Source organism: Vitis vinifera, chromosome 16 (assembly GCF_030704535.1).
Source record: "Vitis vinifera cultivar Pinot Noir 40024 chromosome 16, ASM3070453v1".
NCBI classification, from domain to species: Eukaryota; Viridiplantae; Streptophyta; class Magnoliopsida; order Vitales; family Vitaceae; genus Vitis; species Vitis vinifera.
In genome coordinates, this window is record NC_081820.1 from 6,819,412 (window position 1) to 6,836,227 (window position 16,816).

The window sequence follows — 16,816 nt, forward strand, 5'->3', positions numbered from 1 at the left end:
AAATATGAAGTCTTACTTGATTTGGAATCTGTTTGTGTGTTGAGAAATTTAGAAAAAGTATTGCTATGTGTAGAAAAGAAATAGTAATCAATGACCCATTTTGCACCAATTTTGGTCTGCTATTATTTTTATACTGATTGTGTCTTCTTTTTTTTTCGGTTTTAATTATTAGGTTCACTTAAAAAGTCCGGCACATTAAGTTTTGCTTAATTTTAAATTTTATTTTGCTAGTTTGAAAATTTATAGAAGTATAATTATTTGTAGATGAAAAATAATAGAGTTCTTTTGGACTAGTTTCAAGAATTTCTAGTAATAACTAGATTAGTTTTTAAGTTCTAAGTTTTTTTTTTTTTAAATTAATAGATTTATTGACAAATCAAATGCATTAAGTTTGACTTGATTTCGAATTCGTTGGTAAGAAAGTTCATAAAACTTTTGTTCCATGTAAAAAAGAAATAGTAAAATTGTTTAAATCAATTTTTGTCTATAAATTTCTTACATTAATTATGTCGGTTTCAAGTTATTTTTTTAAAATTTAAAAGATTCATCAATAAATCAAATGCAAAAGCTTGACTTGATATGGGCTTCATTTACCTAGTAGAAAAAAAAAGGGAAATTTGAACTTATTTGAAAAGGAGAAACCAACAAAGTAATTAAGGATTAGTTTTGGTATGTGATTTTCTCTAGATTGATTTTTGAGTTTTAAATTATTTTATAACTAATTTGCATAATGAAAATTTTTGGATAAGTTGAATGAAATTCAGAGAACTTGAAATCTATTTTTCTAATGATAAAATAAAGACTATGTTTGGTTCTTAAAAAAATTGAGGGAAAGTATGAGGGAAAGAAAATAAAAAGGAAAAGTGGAAGGAAAGAAATAGTAAAGAAAAAAAAAGATTCGAAGTTAATAAATTATTTTTATATGATGTTTTGAACTAATTTCACTTCTTTTAATTCTTTAATATAAAAATTAAATAATTTAAAAATATATAAATCTCTAATTAATTTAAATTATATTTAATTTTCTTTGATATTTTTTCTAAGACGACGTAACATGAAAAATCATTTTCCTTAATATTTTTTTTCTTTCCTTGATACTTTTCTGAACCAAATATAATCAAAGAGAAATTAAAAAGAATTCAAAGATATACACATAATTAAGAAAAAGCTAATGACTTGGACCAAAAAGAGTTTACTAAAAAGGTGACAATTTCTTTCTTCATTAGTGCATATCTATGTTTTGACAAACTAAACTAACTCCTATAAATTGGCAAGCGTTTCATAAAATTTAGTAGGGAAATTGTTTTTGACCCTTTCATCCATTCATTTAATATACACATGTATAACTTTTTATAATTTTAAAATAGAATATACAATGCCGAAGTGTTTTTTTATATAACAAACATATTTTAGAACACACTGTAAACAATATCAGAGGTGCTTATTCGCTCATAGAAGTACTGCCACAAATTCTTGTATGTTCTGAGAGTGATTTGTATGGTATAGAGGCCCTTCATAAAGTTTTTAAAAATCAACTTTTAATCATTTGAAATGATTTTATATATTACACAACCTATTTTGGGAGTGATTTCAAAATATGGTAAAAGCACTTCCTAATGCATCAACATGTCCTCTTATAAAAATCATGTGTGTTTAGTTAGGTTAGTAATTTCAGACAAAAATTCTTGAGTATCCCCTAACTTAATTTTCCGAATCCTTTCTTGAACTACTTGACTGATAAATTAAAAAATGTAAAAATTTCCTAGAGGCTAAGATATGTAGTTGAGGTTATAAATAGATGAAATTGAATCAATCAAAATTTTCAAATTGATGTTTTTTTGAAGGTTTTTTTTTTCAAAAAAAAAGAAAAAAGAAAAAAAAAAGAGTTGAGGAGGCCATACCAGTAGTTTTTTTTATCCAAGTGTTTATGTGCCTTGTCATAGGATCGATCTAGATTTGGGTCGACTAGTAGTTGTCGTACCCAACTTCTTTAGATCAAGCAAATCTTAAGAGATTATTGAATGGATTAAGGAACCATGGTTGTTTTTTGTGATAATACCAATGTGATCCATATCTGCAAGAATCCCATTCTTCACTTTAGGACAAAACACTTACACATTAGACATCACTTCATTTGTGACTTAGTAGAAGATAAAGTTATATCATTGCACAGGTTTATGTACACTTGGTTGACTATCTCTAAAAATTGACTATCTCGATGTCTTCAAAAGTTCCTAAATGTCATCATGTTGATGTTTGTTTTATCTCTGTTCTTTTTCTCTATTTTTTATCATAACCGATGAGTAAATGTGAGTAGCATATTTGTCCTTTTTGTATAAGAGTTAGATTGACTCATAATGATTTTACAAGCTTCAAGATGTATTTATTTCCATGGTTGATTGATGAACATAATAATAATTCTTTTGCCATTTTGATTTGCTTAGATAAGCTATAAAAGATTAATAGCATATCTTCTAAGTGAGTCAAAGTTTGATGTTGGACTTGTGGTTTCATAAAATGTGAGAAATAATCTTTAGGATCCAAATGCAAGCTTATGTCTATCTAATGTGCCTTAGAGAGTGATTAAAGTCACCCAAAATCTTTTGTGAGTGTTTGGGATTTTTTTCCCTTGATTGTTTGTCCTATTTTTTAGTTTAAAAAAAGGAGGAAAATAAAATAAAAGGAAAAATATTATGTTCTCCTTGAATGGTTATGAGACCTTGGTAATGTTTCAAGTGTAAAAAGCCACCATTGCAAGATTGGGACATTCCTTATGTTGTAAAGGCCACCTTAGTGATCCTCAAGTCAAATACTTATCCTAAGTGAAGTATGTTTGTGTAATCATCAAAATGATAAATGTGAAAAACAAGTGAAGCATGTGTTTTTGAAGGGATCTGAAAAGGTTGTACTTTAGCCAAGAGAGGTGCAAATTAACTTTAAGGGACATACTCTTAAATTTCTCTAGGTGTGAATGTGTGTTTTTGAAAATGATTTTTTTGCTCATGGATAGATATAATCTTATAGGTGGAAATTAATTAACATTCTCATTGTTTATGGATTCATGAGTGAATTTTCCTTAAGCTTGAGCTTTCTTGTTAGATTGTTAATAATCATTTATTTATTTTTATCTATATGTATGATAAGTTGGTAATATTTCTCTTTCATTGCTTTTTTTTTTTTGAATCCTTATAGTCTCTTGGTAGCATTTTCGATCAATATGCATCTATTTTTAACTTAATGTTTGAAGATAAGTATGTCACTCCATGTTTCTAATTTTGTTGGTATAGGGATAAAGCCCAAAAAAGTATGACATGATGTAACAATTTTAGATTCATTAATACATTTATTTATTTATTTATGTTTTTGATCACTTTACTATCCCTTATGCATGAATTGGTTATTCGAGTATACAAGCCCATATCACTTGCATTGTCCATGACTTCGTTACATTAGGAGTTGCACAAAAGGATATAAGCCATAATTTCCTTGTAAGATAATAATTTGTTTTGCAGTTGGTTCCTAGATTTAACAATCCAATAGAGACTATAGTGCATAAGGGTGTTTACGAGAGTTATCGAGAGGAAGATTATGGGTTCACAAGACTTCCAATGACCATGATTTGATTCTTCATCACATGGATTTGATTTGGGAATGTCCAAATCTAAGGTAAAGTTTTCTAAAGCATTTAATCTAGATCCTTTAATGTTAAAAATTCTAATTTTGCTTCCGTTGAATAGGATTTAAATGCATTAGGTAGATTTCATGCTCTTAACCTAGTCTTGGATAGGGAATGAAGAGATTATATATATATATATATATTTGTGTTCTTCATGCGATCCTTTAACAAAAAAAATTTGCCTTAGTCATTTTTGTGTTAGGTTTTGATCGATTTGATCTAGGGTTAGATCAATCAACCATGTAGTTAGTCCATAACCGAGAGTCCATAATCGATATATGGATCAATCTAGCAAGATCAATGTCAAGTGGTTTTTACATTTAGCTTTTTTTTTTTTTTTCTAGTATCCTATTTTCAGGCTTTTATAGTCTTTGACCGAGACCTCAAGATCGAAAGGTGGACCGATCCACCAAGATCGATGTCATGCACAGTCCACATTTCTCACTTACATTTAGCTTTTTTTTTTTTATCTACTTTTAAGCTTGTTTACAATCCTTAACTAAGAGCTCTTGATCGATAGGTAGATCAAACTACCAAGATCGATATCACTTCAAGTTTCTTTATGAAAATTGCCATCTTAACCTTAGTTCTACATGTTATCTGGTTAGTTTTTGAGTGGTTAAAGTATCTTTTACTATATATTTAAAAAATAAAAAATAATTTCACTTTACAGTTTTTGAAAAAGTTAAAATCCTCAAATCCTTTTAATCATTTGATTTTATTTTGCCCTAAGTTCTCATCTTTCCTAAGAAGAGAATCCTTTCCATTGGCTAATCTCTTCTCTCCATCATCACTAGCAAGTTGCTCTCTCTAATAACTATTTCTCTTATAGTCACTTTGTTAAGGTTCTCTCTTTAGCAACCATTATTGTTCAATCAATCCATTTTTCTCTTTTGTTAACCTTGTTTGGATTTTGTCTATTTGTGAGACATTCTCATAATAGATTTTTTCTTATGTGGGTTTCTTTATCTCTAGATTTTTTTTTTTTTTTTTTGGGTTTGGGTTTTAGCATATCTTGCTTAGGGTAGTGCCTTCTAAATGCCGTGGTGGTAAAGCCTTTGTTAGAGGGTCAAACTCTAGGTCTTGGAATGGAGGTCGGGATGATAATGTTCCTATTGATCCTCCTCCTCTGACTCCCACCATTCCTAGGGCCCAGAAAAATAATCCATAAATGAGATCTCTTATTGCATTTTCCCTACTAGAATCTATAGAGAGAGATGTACAAAGTTTATGGGGACCCGATCCCTTGTTCTTAAGCGGAAACTTCATTTGGAATCTTTTAAGGACACTCCGGTTCTAGAATTGTTTACAGAACTTAATTAGACCCCCCTTGCATTTTTCACTAGGATTCCATGTACTCAGATTGTCCATCTGTTCTATTCAAATATCACCGAACATGATATGGACAAAACTTACCTCAAATCAATCATTTTAAGGACTATGGTTGAGGTAACTCCTAAGGTGGTAGTTAAGGTTTTAGGTATTCCTTTGGTTTATGCACCTTTCGTGTTTGAACTAGAAGTTTATAAAGAGTTGTTAGACTAAATTTCGATTGATCTATGGGGCAAGGTGAATGGTTAGTTAAACACTGTAGTTCATATTGGTATTATTTCACAATTAGCTTAGGCTTTAGCCACATTCTTGACATATTAAATTTATCTTTCATCTCACCAAGCTGAAATCTATTGGTGTGGGTGCATTCTCTTGTCCCACATTCTTCATCGAGAACCTATAAAATTTGTTGCTTGCATTGTAGATGAAATGATTTATATGGGATATCCATCAGTATCCAAGAAGAAAGTTCTTTCTTATGGGACTCTGATTACTAAAATTTGCTAGAGGGTTGGGGTTGCATTTCCATCAAATGCTTCTTTTCTTAAATTAATGGGTCTTATTAAACCTTGTCATGGAATCATAGTAAGGGGTAGATTGATGGTGCAATTTGTCTTAGGAAGAAAGTGTGTCGCCCAAGGGAAGATGACACCGTTAGTGAGGATGACACTCATTCAGTCTTAGGAGTTGGTGTCTTAGATTAGTTGCTAGCAAGGTTTGATGCTTTGAAGACTCAGATTTTTGCACGGTCCACTCATTTCTCTTAGCAACTTTCCTAACTTCATCAGCATATGGAAAAAGGTATCTCAATGATTGATGGTTATATGCTTTGCTATGTAGATCAACTTTATGTACTTCAGGAATCCATCCATCGATGTCTTCCTTAGTTTTCTTATTATAGTTGGATGTATGTGTTTTGGATAGTTTATTTTTGTTCTTTTTACCCACTTTTGGTCTTACTACACTTTACACATTTGTAGGTCCTAGTTTTTGGATACTTTTCCATCTCATATATATATATATATATATATATATATAGCTGGTTCCTTTAACTACATGTAACTAACCATTTCTTCCATTTTATTTCCTTTTGGGACAAAAAGAGGGTGATACCTTATTGAGATTATGGTTTTTGGATGTTGTTGATATTAGTGTTAAATCTTTTCTTGGCTATACATGTTGGTGTGAGGAACTTGTTTATTTTTGGATTTGAATATACATGTGAGATTTCTTTTGGAATACTTTGATATACATGTTGATATGAGATACTTGTTGATATATTGTGTATATTCAATTGTTTCATATAGGTGCCACTAATTGTTTGAGTTTTAATTGTAGAATTTGGAGTACCTAGGTGATGAGAACTCAAATAATAAATTGGGATAACTCTCAAAGAGCCAATTCTAGTATATTTGAGGCACTCATGATAGACCCACTCCTTTGTTGCTAATGCCTTAGAAAAAATCATTTTAAAGTGTTTTGTGAGAATTTTACAGGATTAAGGACTCTTTGTGCACTTCCAACATTTCATGAATAGAGAGTAGATAAGTAAGAGACACTATCACCAATAGCACGCTAAGCAAGATCCTTAAATTGTGCATTAAGTTGGATTTAATGAGAATAGCGCACCCAAGAGGGTAGCAAGCTACATTGTGTAACAGTGCAACTTTAAGTGGTGGTGTGGATTGTGCACTTAGGGAAGCCACCGAATTGTGCACTTAAGACACTCTTCTTAAATTATGTTATGTCTGATAGTGCACTTTTCTAAGACACTCCAACTATGGCACACCTCCCATTGCATACTTAAAAAACCTCCATCAAATTATGCACCACTCAAGCATGCCGAGAAGGAAGCACACCTCATCCCAACTTGCATAATGCTCACAAAACCAGTAGCTCATAAGTGCACTATTTATTTCACAATAAATCAAGCTCACATCAAACATTCCTCAGTGTGTAATTTTGTTGAGTAATAAATCAATGCACTACCCTCCTTAATAAAAGTGACTTCGCTCCTCCATCATAAAACACACCATAGAGTCTAACTCAGTACATTACCTTGATTGCTCTACTTGTGCATAAGCTACATCTTCCCATCTACGTGCACTCATTAAGCTACACACCAAATAGTGCCCCTAAAGCTCTTAGATGTTCTATCATTCACATCATCATGTTGCCACACTGAAAAAAGACAAGATGCACAGCTACCACCCACACCAAGCTAACATTTTTCTTTATTAAGGTGACCACATTGTTACATCACCAACATGGGTAGGTGGCGAAACTTAGAGGAGTTAGCTTTGGAGCAATGATGAGGAAAGAGATTTTGTTACCTATAAATACAAGAATTGTAATTAGTATTCTTTTACTGGAGGGACTCTCTTAAAGAGGACACTCTACCTCTTAAATGGGAGATACATTCTCTTTCTTTGGAGCAAAGATGTTAGAAAAATAAATTAGTTTGTTTTTGTTATTGTTATTGTTATTGTTTCTTTTCTTAGTGTAACTTACTTCAATTTCAATAAGGTTTACATCTTTGTTTTAGAGGGGCTTTCCTTTTTGTTTTTATGTTTCCATTTTTGAGTTTGTGAAGGAGGCTATTGTTTTATGTTTTAATTTGACACACCATAGTTTAGTTGTCTATGGTTGAAAAAGGCCTTACAAAGGTTTGTGGTCGCGAGAACCAAAAGGAGCCTCCATAGGCTAGAGTTAGTGGTTATGAGGACCAAAAGGAGTAGCCATGGTCATGAGTCTAATATATCATAAACAAGCTTTTTGACTCGAGAATAAACCTGTAATCATTTGATTGTAAGGACCAAAATGAATAATTAGACTAAGTTAGGCTTTTGTTAAGGTGGTTGATTCTCTTGTTGATTAGTGTCCTATTGTTGGTGTAAACCTCTTGGTTTAACCAGAGGCCTATAGCACTAGGTTAGGACCAAGCGTGTGAGTTGAGCTTGAGAGAAGGAATTTAAGTGACTTTCCTTTCTAAAAGTTTGCATTTATTTTTCTTTTAGTTTCTAGGTTTCCTATATTTCCCCAAAAAATTACAAAATATGTTTCTTTCCCTACGCTCACACCTAAAAGTCCTACCTTTAGTATTGTTAATCTTAAGTTCCCTATGAAGACGACCTAACCACTATACACCTATTAGTTCTTTTTTTATTTTCTTTGGTTCAAGAACTAAGAGTGACAACAAGTAATCTAGTTTAAAGTTTTGTTCCTATAAAACCTTTTTGTTAAAATTTTGTTTTAAACCAAAAAATGTCAAACCACTAGGTTGTGAGGTTGAGTGGGTAAGCGAGTGGCCTTGTATGAGATAAGGTGAGACTTTCTTGCTTGTACTTATTTGTGTTGTAAAGGGTTTTGTCCCAAAATTATTAAAAAGGAAGATTGTGAATGTTTAGCTAGGTTGGTAATTTCAGACAAAAATTCCTAAGTGTCTCCTAACTCGGTTTTCTGAATCATTCCTTAGACCACTTAATAAAGGTTAAGATGTAGAAATTGTCCAGAGGTCAAGGTATGTAGTTGAGGTTGTAGATGGATGAAATTGACTCTAACCAAGTTTTTCAAATTGTTATTTTTCTTAAATTATTTTTAAAAAAAAGAGTTGAGGAGGCCAGGACAACAGTTTTATATCTAAGTGTTCATGTGCTCTTTTTAGGGATTGATCTGGTTTTTTTGCGTGATCTTTTCTTAGCTATTGGATTAAGGACTCCTTTCCTTTTAAACTAGATTTGTTTTTAGTTTAGGGTAAGAGAGACCTACAGTCGTCTTCTATACTTTCTTGAGATTTCTCTTGCTCATACCAAATTAGGAGTGTTTGGTTGCCAAGAAAATCCTCTTTCACTTGATTTCCAAATCATTTTTCCATAAGATTCTCTTAAAAATGGGTTGATTCATCCCATTCATTCATCTCTTATTTTCTCATTTATTTGAGCTTGGTTGAAAACCCATTTTCTTCTTGATTAAGCTTCAAGAAGAGCCCAAGGTCAAGCTTGGTCAAGTGTGTTCTAGAAGACAAAGACATGTAGCTTAAGTGAAAAGATGTTGATCAAGTAGTTGGTAAAGGATTAGTGGACTTGAATTAGGTAAAACCTTGTAGACATTGCTTGTTTTTTATAATGGAAGTTTTTATAGCTGTTAGGCTCATGGTTTTTTTTTATCTCCTAGGAGATTTTCTATGTAAAACTTTGGCGTCATTGTTTCTCTCTTTCGTTCTACTTTTTGATTTATTTCGATTATTGAGATCATTTGTTACTGAGCTTGCATATTAGATGGATGAAAAATAAGTTGAAATAGATGTAACCATCCTTTGGAAATCTTGATTAATTTTTTATTCAATTTGATTGATACCATGTAGTAATTGGAAATATATTAAGGAAGTAATAGTTTTTTTTTTATGAATTTATGTTAATGAGTGTTGAAACATTTGCATGTAACTTACATTTATAAATCGTTGTAAACGTATTGTTGCATTCATGTTTGTATGTGATTTTCGTTCTTTGTTGAAAGGTTGTCAAAAGAAAAGAATATATCAAGAGAGTATTGTTGTATTCATGCTTGCTTGTGATTTTTATTCTTTGTTGAAAAGTTATTGGAAAAAAAGGATATAAACTATGAGAGCTACTCTCATTTTCAGGAGTTCATGCCAAAAAGAGAAGTAAGAAAGCAGTTACCAAATTCAACTACAACTTGAGCGGAATTTGAGCATTTTGCAAAGAGAGATATCAAGGAGGAGACCAAAATGGGGCTTCTCGTTCATTATCATTAGTAGTAGAAAAAACCCAAAAATGCAGTGAATATATGAAATGTAAACTGTTCAATTATCAAATTTTGATATGGAAATGTGGAAAGTAAACTTAATCACACAAAACCATATAAAACAACCTTAAAAACCCAAGATCTATTGGGGAAAGAAAGCCGAATCCATCCTTATTTCCAATTATCTCCCATCCCCTACTCGAGGAGACAAATTCTTGTTGGTTAGTCTCTGTTGCAGAGAGTCAAGGTTGTGTCTGGCTTCAAAGTTTCTTGATTTTGTAATGGGGGAGACCAAGAATTCATGGGAATCAACAAATAAGATTGGTTTCTAAATTGAAGCTTCTACCTGGTAGTGCTCTAGGTTTCGAAGTACAATTCTTGCAAAAACTTTGGCTTCAACAGGGGCAGTTGCGGCTGCAGCTGCAGCACGCAGGGTCCGCAATGCTACTGCCTTTTGCAAGAGGCTTGCATGGTGCACTGCATGCCTGCTGCCTGGGATGGTAAACTGCAACCGAATATATTCATAAATGGTACCAAATCCTTAGAAGTCTGTAATCTCCATCTAATTGCAGAAAGAAATATGGTAATGGTAACATTCTAGAAAGAGATGGAGCGTGTTTGGTTTACCTGGAGAAGAGCAAAAGCAGCACATGACTTGAGAACTGGAGAAGGGTTCTTTAGCATGGTTACAAATCTTCCAATCTCAGCCCCACTGTGAAAACACCAAAATAAAAAACAGAAAGCAAAAAATGAATAGAAGGAAACACGTGAAAAACATTAGATGAGATCTTACAGAGAAGTTTTCTTTCTGAAAAGCTGATGTTAACATCATACATGTATTTGAGTTTATGAATTAATTTTATTATATATTTTTCATAAAAATATATCCTTCTTACTACAAATGAAACAGTATTTCTGAATTTGAAGTCGGTAAAAAGTAAAGGAAGAAGAAGGTCAAATAAGAAAACCTGCATCTCAGATGGCCTGCTTCTTGAATGCATGCCATCTCTATGACTTGTACAAGAGCTGTGGGGGCTGATGATGCAAGAGCAAGACCAAAGGTATGTGGGTTTGTAAATGTAAGCACAAATGCTTCGATATTCTTCAAGGCCATCTTTCTAGCCCCATTGATGTTTCTACTCTTTGAAGCACCCTCTGATGAAGGCCCCACAAGTGCAACTTCATCCATTCTGTTTCATCAACATTTTTCCACAGTACAAACAGCAGTCAAGCACAAAAGCTCACACAAGATTTCCATTTTTAGTTTATTATGTTTCCTTTCTTCAGTCTTTTTATCGCAATATCATGGCCATTTATTTTCGTGCAAAATAGTAGGCTGGTCATTTCAAATTTCTCCATACTGTTTCCTTCAAGAATCAATGTTTGCATGGGTTTGGGTACAAAGTAAACTGCCTCCATGGAAAAGGGGGAGAGATAGGAGTAAGGGAATTGAAAGAAATACTTATTGATATTTATTTTAATTTTTCAAGAACACAGTAGTTCTGGTGCAAAAAGAAATAGCTCATGGAATGATCTTCATCAGAATGATACTGAAGATTGCAATATTCTAACTACCCAATTTTGTTAGTATTTTTCTAAAATAATGAAAACTTTTCCAGTCAAAGACAAATATATCACTGGAGTTAGCTTCAGAGAATGCCCATGGACAATGCAAAATCATGAAAAAAATCAATCATAGGTGCAGAGGACACAATCCCAAATCTGGTATTAGGATATCTTTTGAGATTTGACATAAGTTAGCATGGAAAGACAAAGCTAAGCTGCAGTAAAATATGGGTAAGACATGCTAAGTGGATAGGATCTAATAATATGAAAAAGGCTTTAACTATTGTTGATAGACAAAAAAAGCTGCTATTTTTTTTTTTTAATCAGAAACAAAATATATATTGATAATAGTAAAAGTTCGAGAGAAGGATGAGAGCTTCTTCCCCAAAAATATAAAACCTAATCACAATAAGACTATACTCCACTACACAAGAATAACTACAAATAAAGGCATGTGCAAAATATCTCAAAAACTAGAATCAAACTATCTCAACATTATCTACTCCTTTCAAATTGCAAACTGAAAGCCAACTAAGTTGATAACGCTAAGTGGAATTCCTCTAAAAGCAACATTACAAGAGGCCCAAAATGAGTAGATGTGAAGAAGATCCCACAACATCCCTTCTAATCTGCACTTTTCCTAAAAAATCCTAACATTTTGCTCTTGCCACACAATCCACAGCACAGTGAGGCAAACGATATGCCAAAGAGTCTTGCCTTTGATTGAATTCCCTAATCCTCTAAATGAGATAATAATCATATCTCCGATACTCCTAGGGGGAACCCAATCCATATTAGCTCAAGTGAAGAGCTTATACCAAAGTCCTAATGGTATTAGGCAATGTAGAAAAAGATGGTAAGTTGATTCTCTATTCCCTTGCATAGAATGCATTATTGAGAACTTAGAGAGTTGTAGGGTCTTCTCACTTGTAACATGTCATTAGTATTTACCTTCTTGTACATCACTAACCAAGCAACGCCCTTGACCTTTGAAAGGGCTTTTGATTTCCAAATAAATTTAGTCGGGATGAGCGGGATTGGATTTAAGGACTTGGACAACATTGTGAAAAAAGATTTTATTGAGAATGAACCAGAGGAAAAAAAGGACCAAGCTCTTGAATCCACGATAGAAAGAGACAAGTACATTTAAGTTAGTGAAAACATAAGTTTTTTGAGAAGTTCAATTTCTACATTAGTGAGATTGCGTAGGAAATTAAAATTCCAAGACAACAGATAGGAATTGTGAAAAGAGAGAAAAGGGAGAATCCCTAATTATTGTTATTGAAAAACTGTAAAGAATACACATTGGACTTGGGTATATATATACATGTTAGTAGGACCCACAATACAATAAGGAAAGAAAAGGAAAAGGAAAAGTAAATAACCTAAATAACTGTACACTATCTAACACTCCCCCTCAGGCTGGGGCATATATGTTATATGCACCAAGCTTGTTACAAATGTATTTAATTCTAGGACCTCTGAGAGATTTAGTAAAAATATCTGCTAGTTGATCATTTGAATTGACAAAACTAGTCGCCACACATCCTGATGCGATCTTCTCTCTAATGAAGTGACAGTCAACTTCAATATGTTTGGTCCTTTTATGGAAGACTGGATTGGATGCAATATGCAAAGCGGCTTGGTTGTCACAGATGAGCTTCATCTGTTCATCCTTTCCAAATCTCAACTCCCGAAGAAGATGTTTCAGCCATATGAGTTTACATGTTGCCAGAACCATAGCTCGATACTCGGCTTCAACACTAGATTTGGCCACTACATCTTGTTTCTTACTCTTCCAGGATATTAGGCTACCTCCAATAAAAACACAATACCCAGAAGTGAAACACCTATCTGTGGGTGAGCCAGCCCAATCTGCATCTGTGTAACCAATAACCTGGGTATGACCTCTGTTCTCGTACAACACACCTTGGCTTGGTGTGCTTTTGATATATCGAAGAATGCGGATTACAACATCCCAATGGCTATCACATGGTGACTGTAGGAATTGACTAACAACACTTACAAGAAAAGAAATGTCTGGACGAGTAATGTGAGGTAGTTCAGTTTACCTACAAGTCGCCAATATCTCATAAAGGCTCCCCCTGTCCTGGTATAAGTTCGACATTTGGATCCATAGAAGTGTCTACCGGTTTATAGTCTAACATACCGGTTTCTTCCAAGATGTCTAAAGCATACTTCCTTTGGGAAAGAACCACACCGGAACTGGATTGAGCTATCTCAATCCCTAAGAAATACTTGAGTTTCCCCAAGTCTTTAGTCTGAAAGTGGGTGAAAAGGTGTTACTTTAGTTTTTGAATACCATTTTGATCACTGCTTGTAATGACGATATCGTCCACATAAACTACCAGATAAATACACTGCCCCGAAGAGTTATGATAATAGAAAACGGAATGGTCTGCTGTACTGCGGAACATGCCAAACTCCTAAACAACAGAACTAAAACGGCTAAACCATGCTCGAGGAGATTGTTTCAAGCCATATAACCTGCACACTAAACCAGACTCCCCCTGAGCAACAAAATTAGGTGGTTGCTCCATATAAACTTCCTCAGCAAGATCCCCATGAAGGAAAACATTTTTAATATCTAACTGATAAAGAGGCCAAGAACGCATAGCAGCCATGGAGAGCAATAGACGAACAGAAGCTATCTTGGCAACAGGAGAGAAAGTGTCACCATAATCAGAACCATAAACTTGAGTATAGCCTTTAGCAACTAAGCAGGCCTTAAGGCGATCAACCTGACCATCAGGGCCAACCTTAACTGTGTAGACCCAACGACAACCAACTGTAGATTTACCAGAGGGTAAAACAACAAGATCCCAAGTGCCAGTGGAGTGTAAAGCAGCCATTTTATCTACCATTGCCTATTGTCAGCCTAGATGGGAAAAAGCCTCAGGGTGCTCTTGGGAAGAGAAACAGAAGATATAGCAGAAACAAATGCAGAATAGGGTGAAGATAATCGATAGTAACTCAAAAAATTGTAAATGGGATGAGGATTACGAGTAGAACGATTACCTTTCCGAAGAGCAATGAGTAAGTAAGTAGAAGGAGGCAGAGCCAGGGCAAGAGAAGCCGAAGGGATAGGAAGTGAGTCAGCAAGTACCTTGGCCAAAGAGGAGGAACAGCGACACGATGACGGCGATGATAAACCTGAAGTGGGCGAGAAGGCATTGCATCAGGTGGGGAGATAATGGGAAGGGGCAAGACTTCAGAAACAGGAAGAGACTCAGAGGTGGAGAAGAACGGTGAGTCCTCAAAGAAAGTGACATTAGCGGAGAGAAAGTAGCGATGAGTCTCAGAGGAATAACAATGATAACCCTTTTGAAGTTTGGAATGTCCCAAGAAGATGCATTTTGTGGCTCTGGCAGAAAGTTTGTCCTGTCTAGGAGTGAGAATATGAACAAAGCAAGTACAACCAAAAACACGAGGAGGAAGGAAATAAAGTGGTTGGTCAGGGAAAAGAAGGGAATGAGGAATCTGATCGTGTAATACAGATGAGGGCATACGATTAATCAAATAACATGCTATAAGAACAGCGTCCCCCCAAAAACGAAAAGGAACATAGATTGACAAGTTCTTCATGGTTCTTACGCTTATTGGCCTCCGTTCAGATCTCGAGACCGTCCGTGATCAGATTCTTGGCAGTTCCTCCGTTCCATCTTTGGATGATGTGTTTGCTCGCCTCCTCCGTATCTCATCCACTCAGACTTTGCCATCTGATAACACTTCAGATTCTTCTGTGTTAGTTTCTCAAACTAACTCTCGAGGAGGACGCAGTGGTAACCGAGGTACAGACCAACGTCCTCATTGCACCTATTGCAATAAGCTTGGCCACACTCGTGATTGGTGTTATCAGTTACATGGCCTCCCCGCGCTACCCACGTGGCCCAGTCATCTGATCCTCAGTCGCCTCAGCCTCCCAGTTCCTCCACATCTCAGGGTATTTCCCTCATTGACAATGAGTATGATGATTATCTCCGCTATCAGGCCACCAAGTCAGCTTCTGTTGCCCAGACTGGTAATGCTTCTGCTTGTCTTACCCACACATCTTCTCTTGGACCTTGGATTCTAGATTCTGGCGCTTCTGATCACATATCTGGTAATAAGGATCTTTTCTCTTCTATTACTACTACCTCTGCCTTACCTACTGTTACTTTAGCTAATGGTTCCCAAACTATGGCTAAAGGTTTTGGTTTTGCTCATCCTCTCCCTTCCCTACCTCTCCATTCTGTCCTTTATGCCCCTGAGTGTCCTTTTAATCTTATTTCCATCAGCAAAATAACTCGCACTCTTAACTGTTCTATCACTTTCTCTGATAAATTTGTGACCTTGTAGGACCGGAGTACGGGGAAGACGATTGGCATAGGACGTGAGTCTCAAGGCCTCTATCACCTCACCTCACCTTCAACTCCTGCAGTTTGCATTTCCACTGATGCTCCCTTCCTCATCCATAGTCGCCTGGGCCACCCTAATCTATCTAAGTTCCAGAAAATGGTCCCTAGTTTTTCATCTTTATCGTCGCTTGCGTGTGAGTCTTGTCAGCTTGGGAAACATACTCGTGTCTCGTTCCCAAAACATTTGAATAATCGGGCAAAGTCTCCTTTTGAACTTGTCCACACTGATGTTTGGGGTCCTTGTCAGACCGCGTCTACTTTAGGATCCTTGTCGGACCGCGTCTACTTTAGGATTTCAGTATTTTGTCACTTTCATTGATGACTATTCTCAATGTACTTGGTTATTTTTAATGAAAAATCGAGTTGAGTTATTCTCTATTTTCCAGAAATTTTATACTGAAATCCAAACCCAGTTCAATATTTCTATTCATGTGTTGCTTTAGTTTCTGAATACCATTCTGATCACTACCTGTAATGACGATATCGTCCACATAAACTACCAGATAAATACACTGCCCCGAAGAGTTATGATGATAGAAAACGGAATGGTTTGCTGTACTGCGGAATATGCCAAACTCTTGAACAACAGAACTAAAACGGCTAAACCATGCTCGAGGAGATTGTTTCAAGCCATATAGAGAACGGCGTAACCTGCACACTAATGTATTCGTTGATCCCCAACATCAGTAGTAAGAGGCATCACGGTCAAGAATTCCTCCTTAAGAGAGGCAATCTGGCCAATATAAGTAGATAAATTCATGTCTTGTTGTCTGACATTGACAATAGAAGAAGCCACCTTATAAAGACGTTGGATATCATTTGTGCATAGCCCTTTCGCCTGATTCCAAAATTTAAAGCATGTTTTGTAGGCCCGAAGATGAAGCAGAATCTTAGGATCAACTGATTGCCATAACACACTACATGACTGTGCATCTACCTTCCTCCATTGTACTCTGTCAACCTCAAGGATATTCGCCTCCTATGTAACAAGGTGATCCTCATAACCTTGACCCATAAACCAAAGCTCCACAGAGGCAGACCAGGACAAATAATTTTCACT

General features: G+C 35.0%; 1 protein-coding gene across 2 annotated transcripts in view; it reads right to left on the reverse strand.

Moving 5' to 3' along the window:
- Positions 1–9,736: 9,736 nt before the first annotated feature.
- LOC100247439 (protein ARABIDILLO 1) overlaps positions 9,737–16,816 on the reverse strand; it is a 53,461-nt gene continuing 46,381 nt past the window's right edge. For both annotated transcript variants that reach the window (XM_010663953.3, XM_010663952.3), the window contains exons 11-13: positions 10,741–10,962; positions 10,400–10,484; positions 9,737–10,277 (exon numbers count right to left, since the gene is read on the reverse strand). In XM_010663953.3, coding sequence (XP_010662255.1) covers positions 10,101–10,277; positions 10,400–10,484; positions 10,741–10,962 — 484 coding nt within the window. In that variant the 3' untranslated portion in view covers positions 9,737–10,100. The remainder of the gene's footprint in view (positions 10,278–10,399; positions 10,485–10,740; positions 10,963–16,816) is intronic.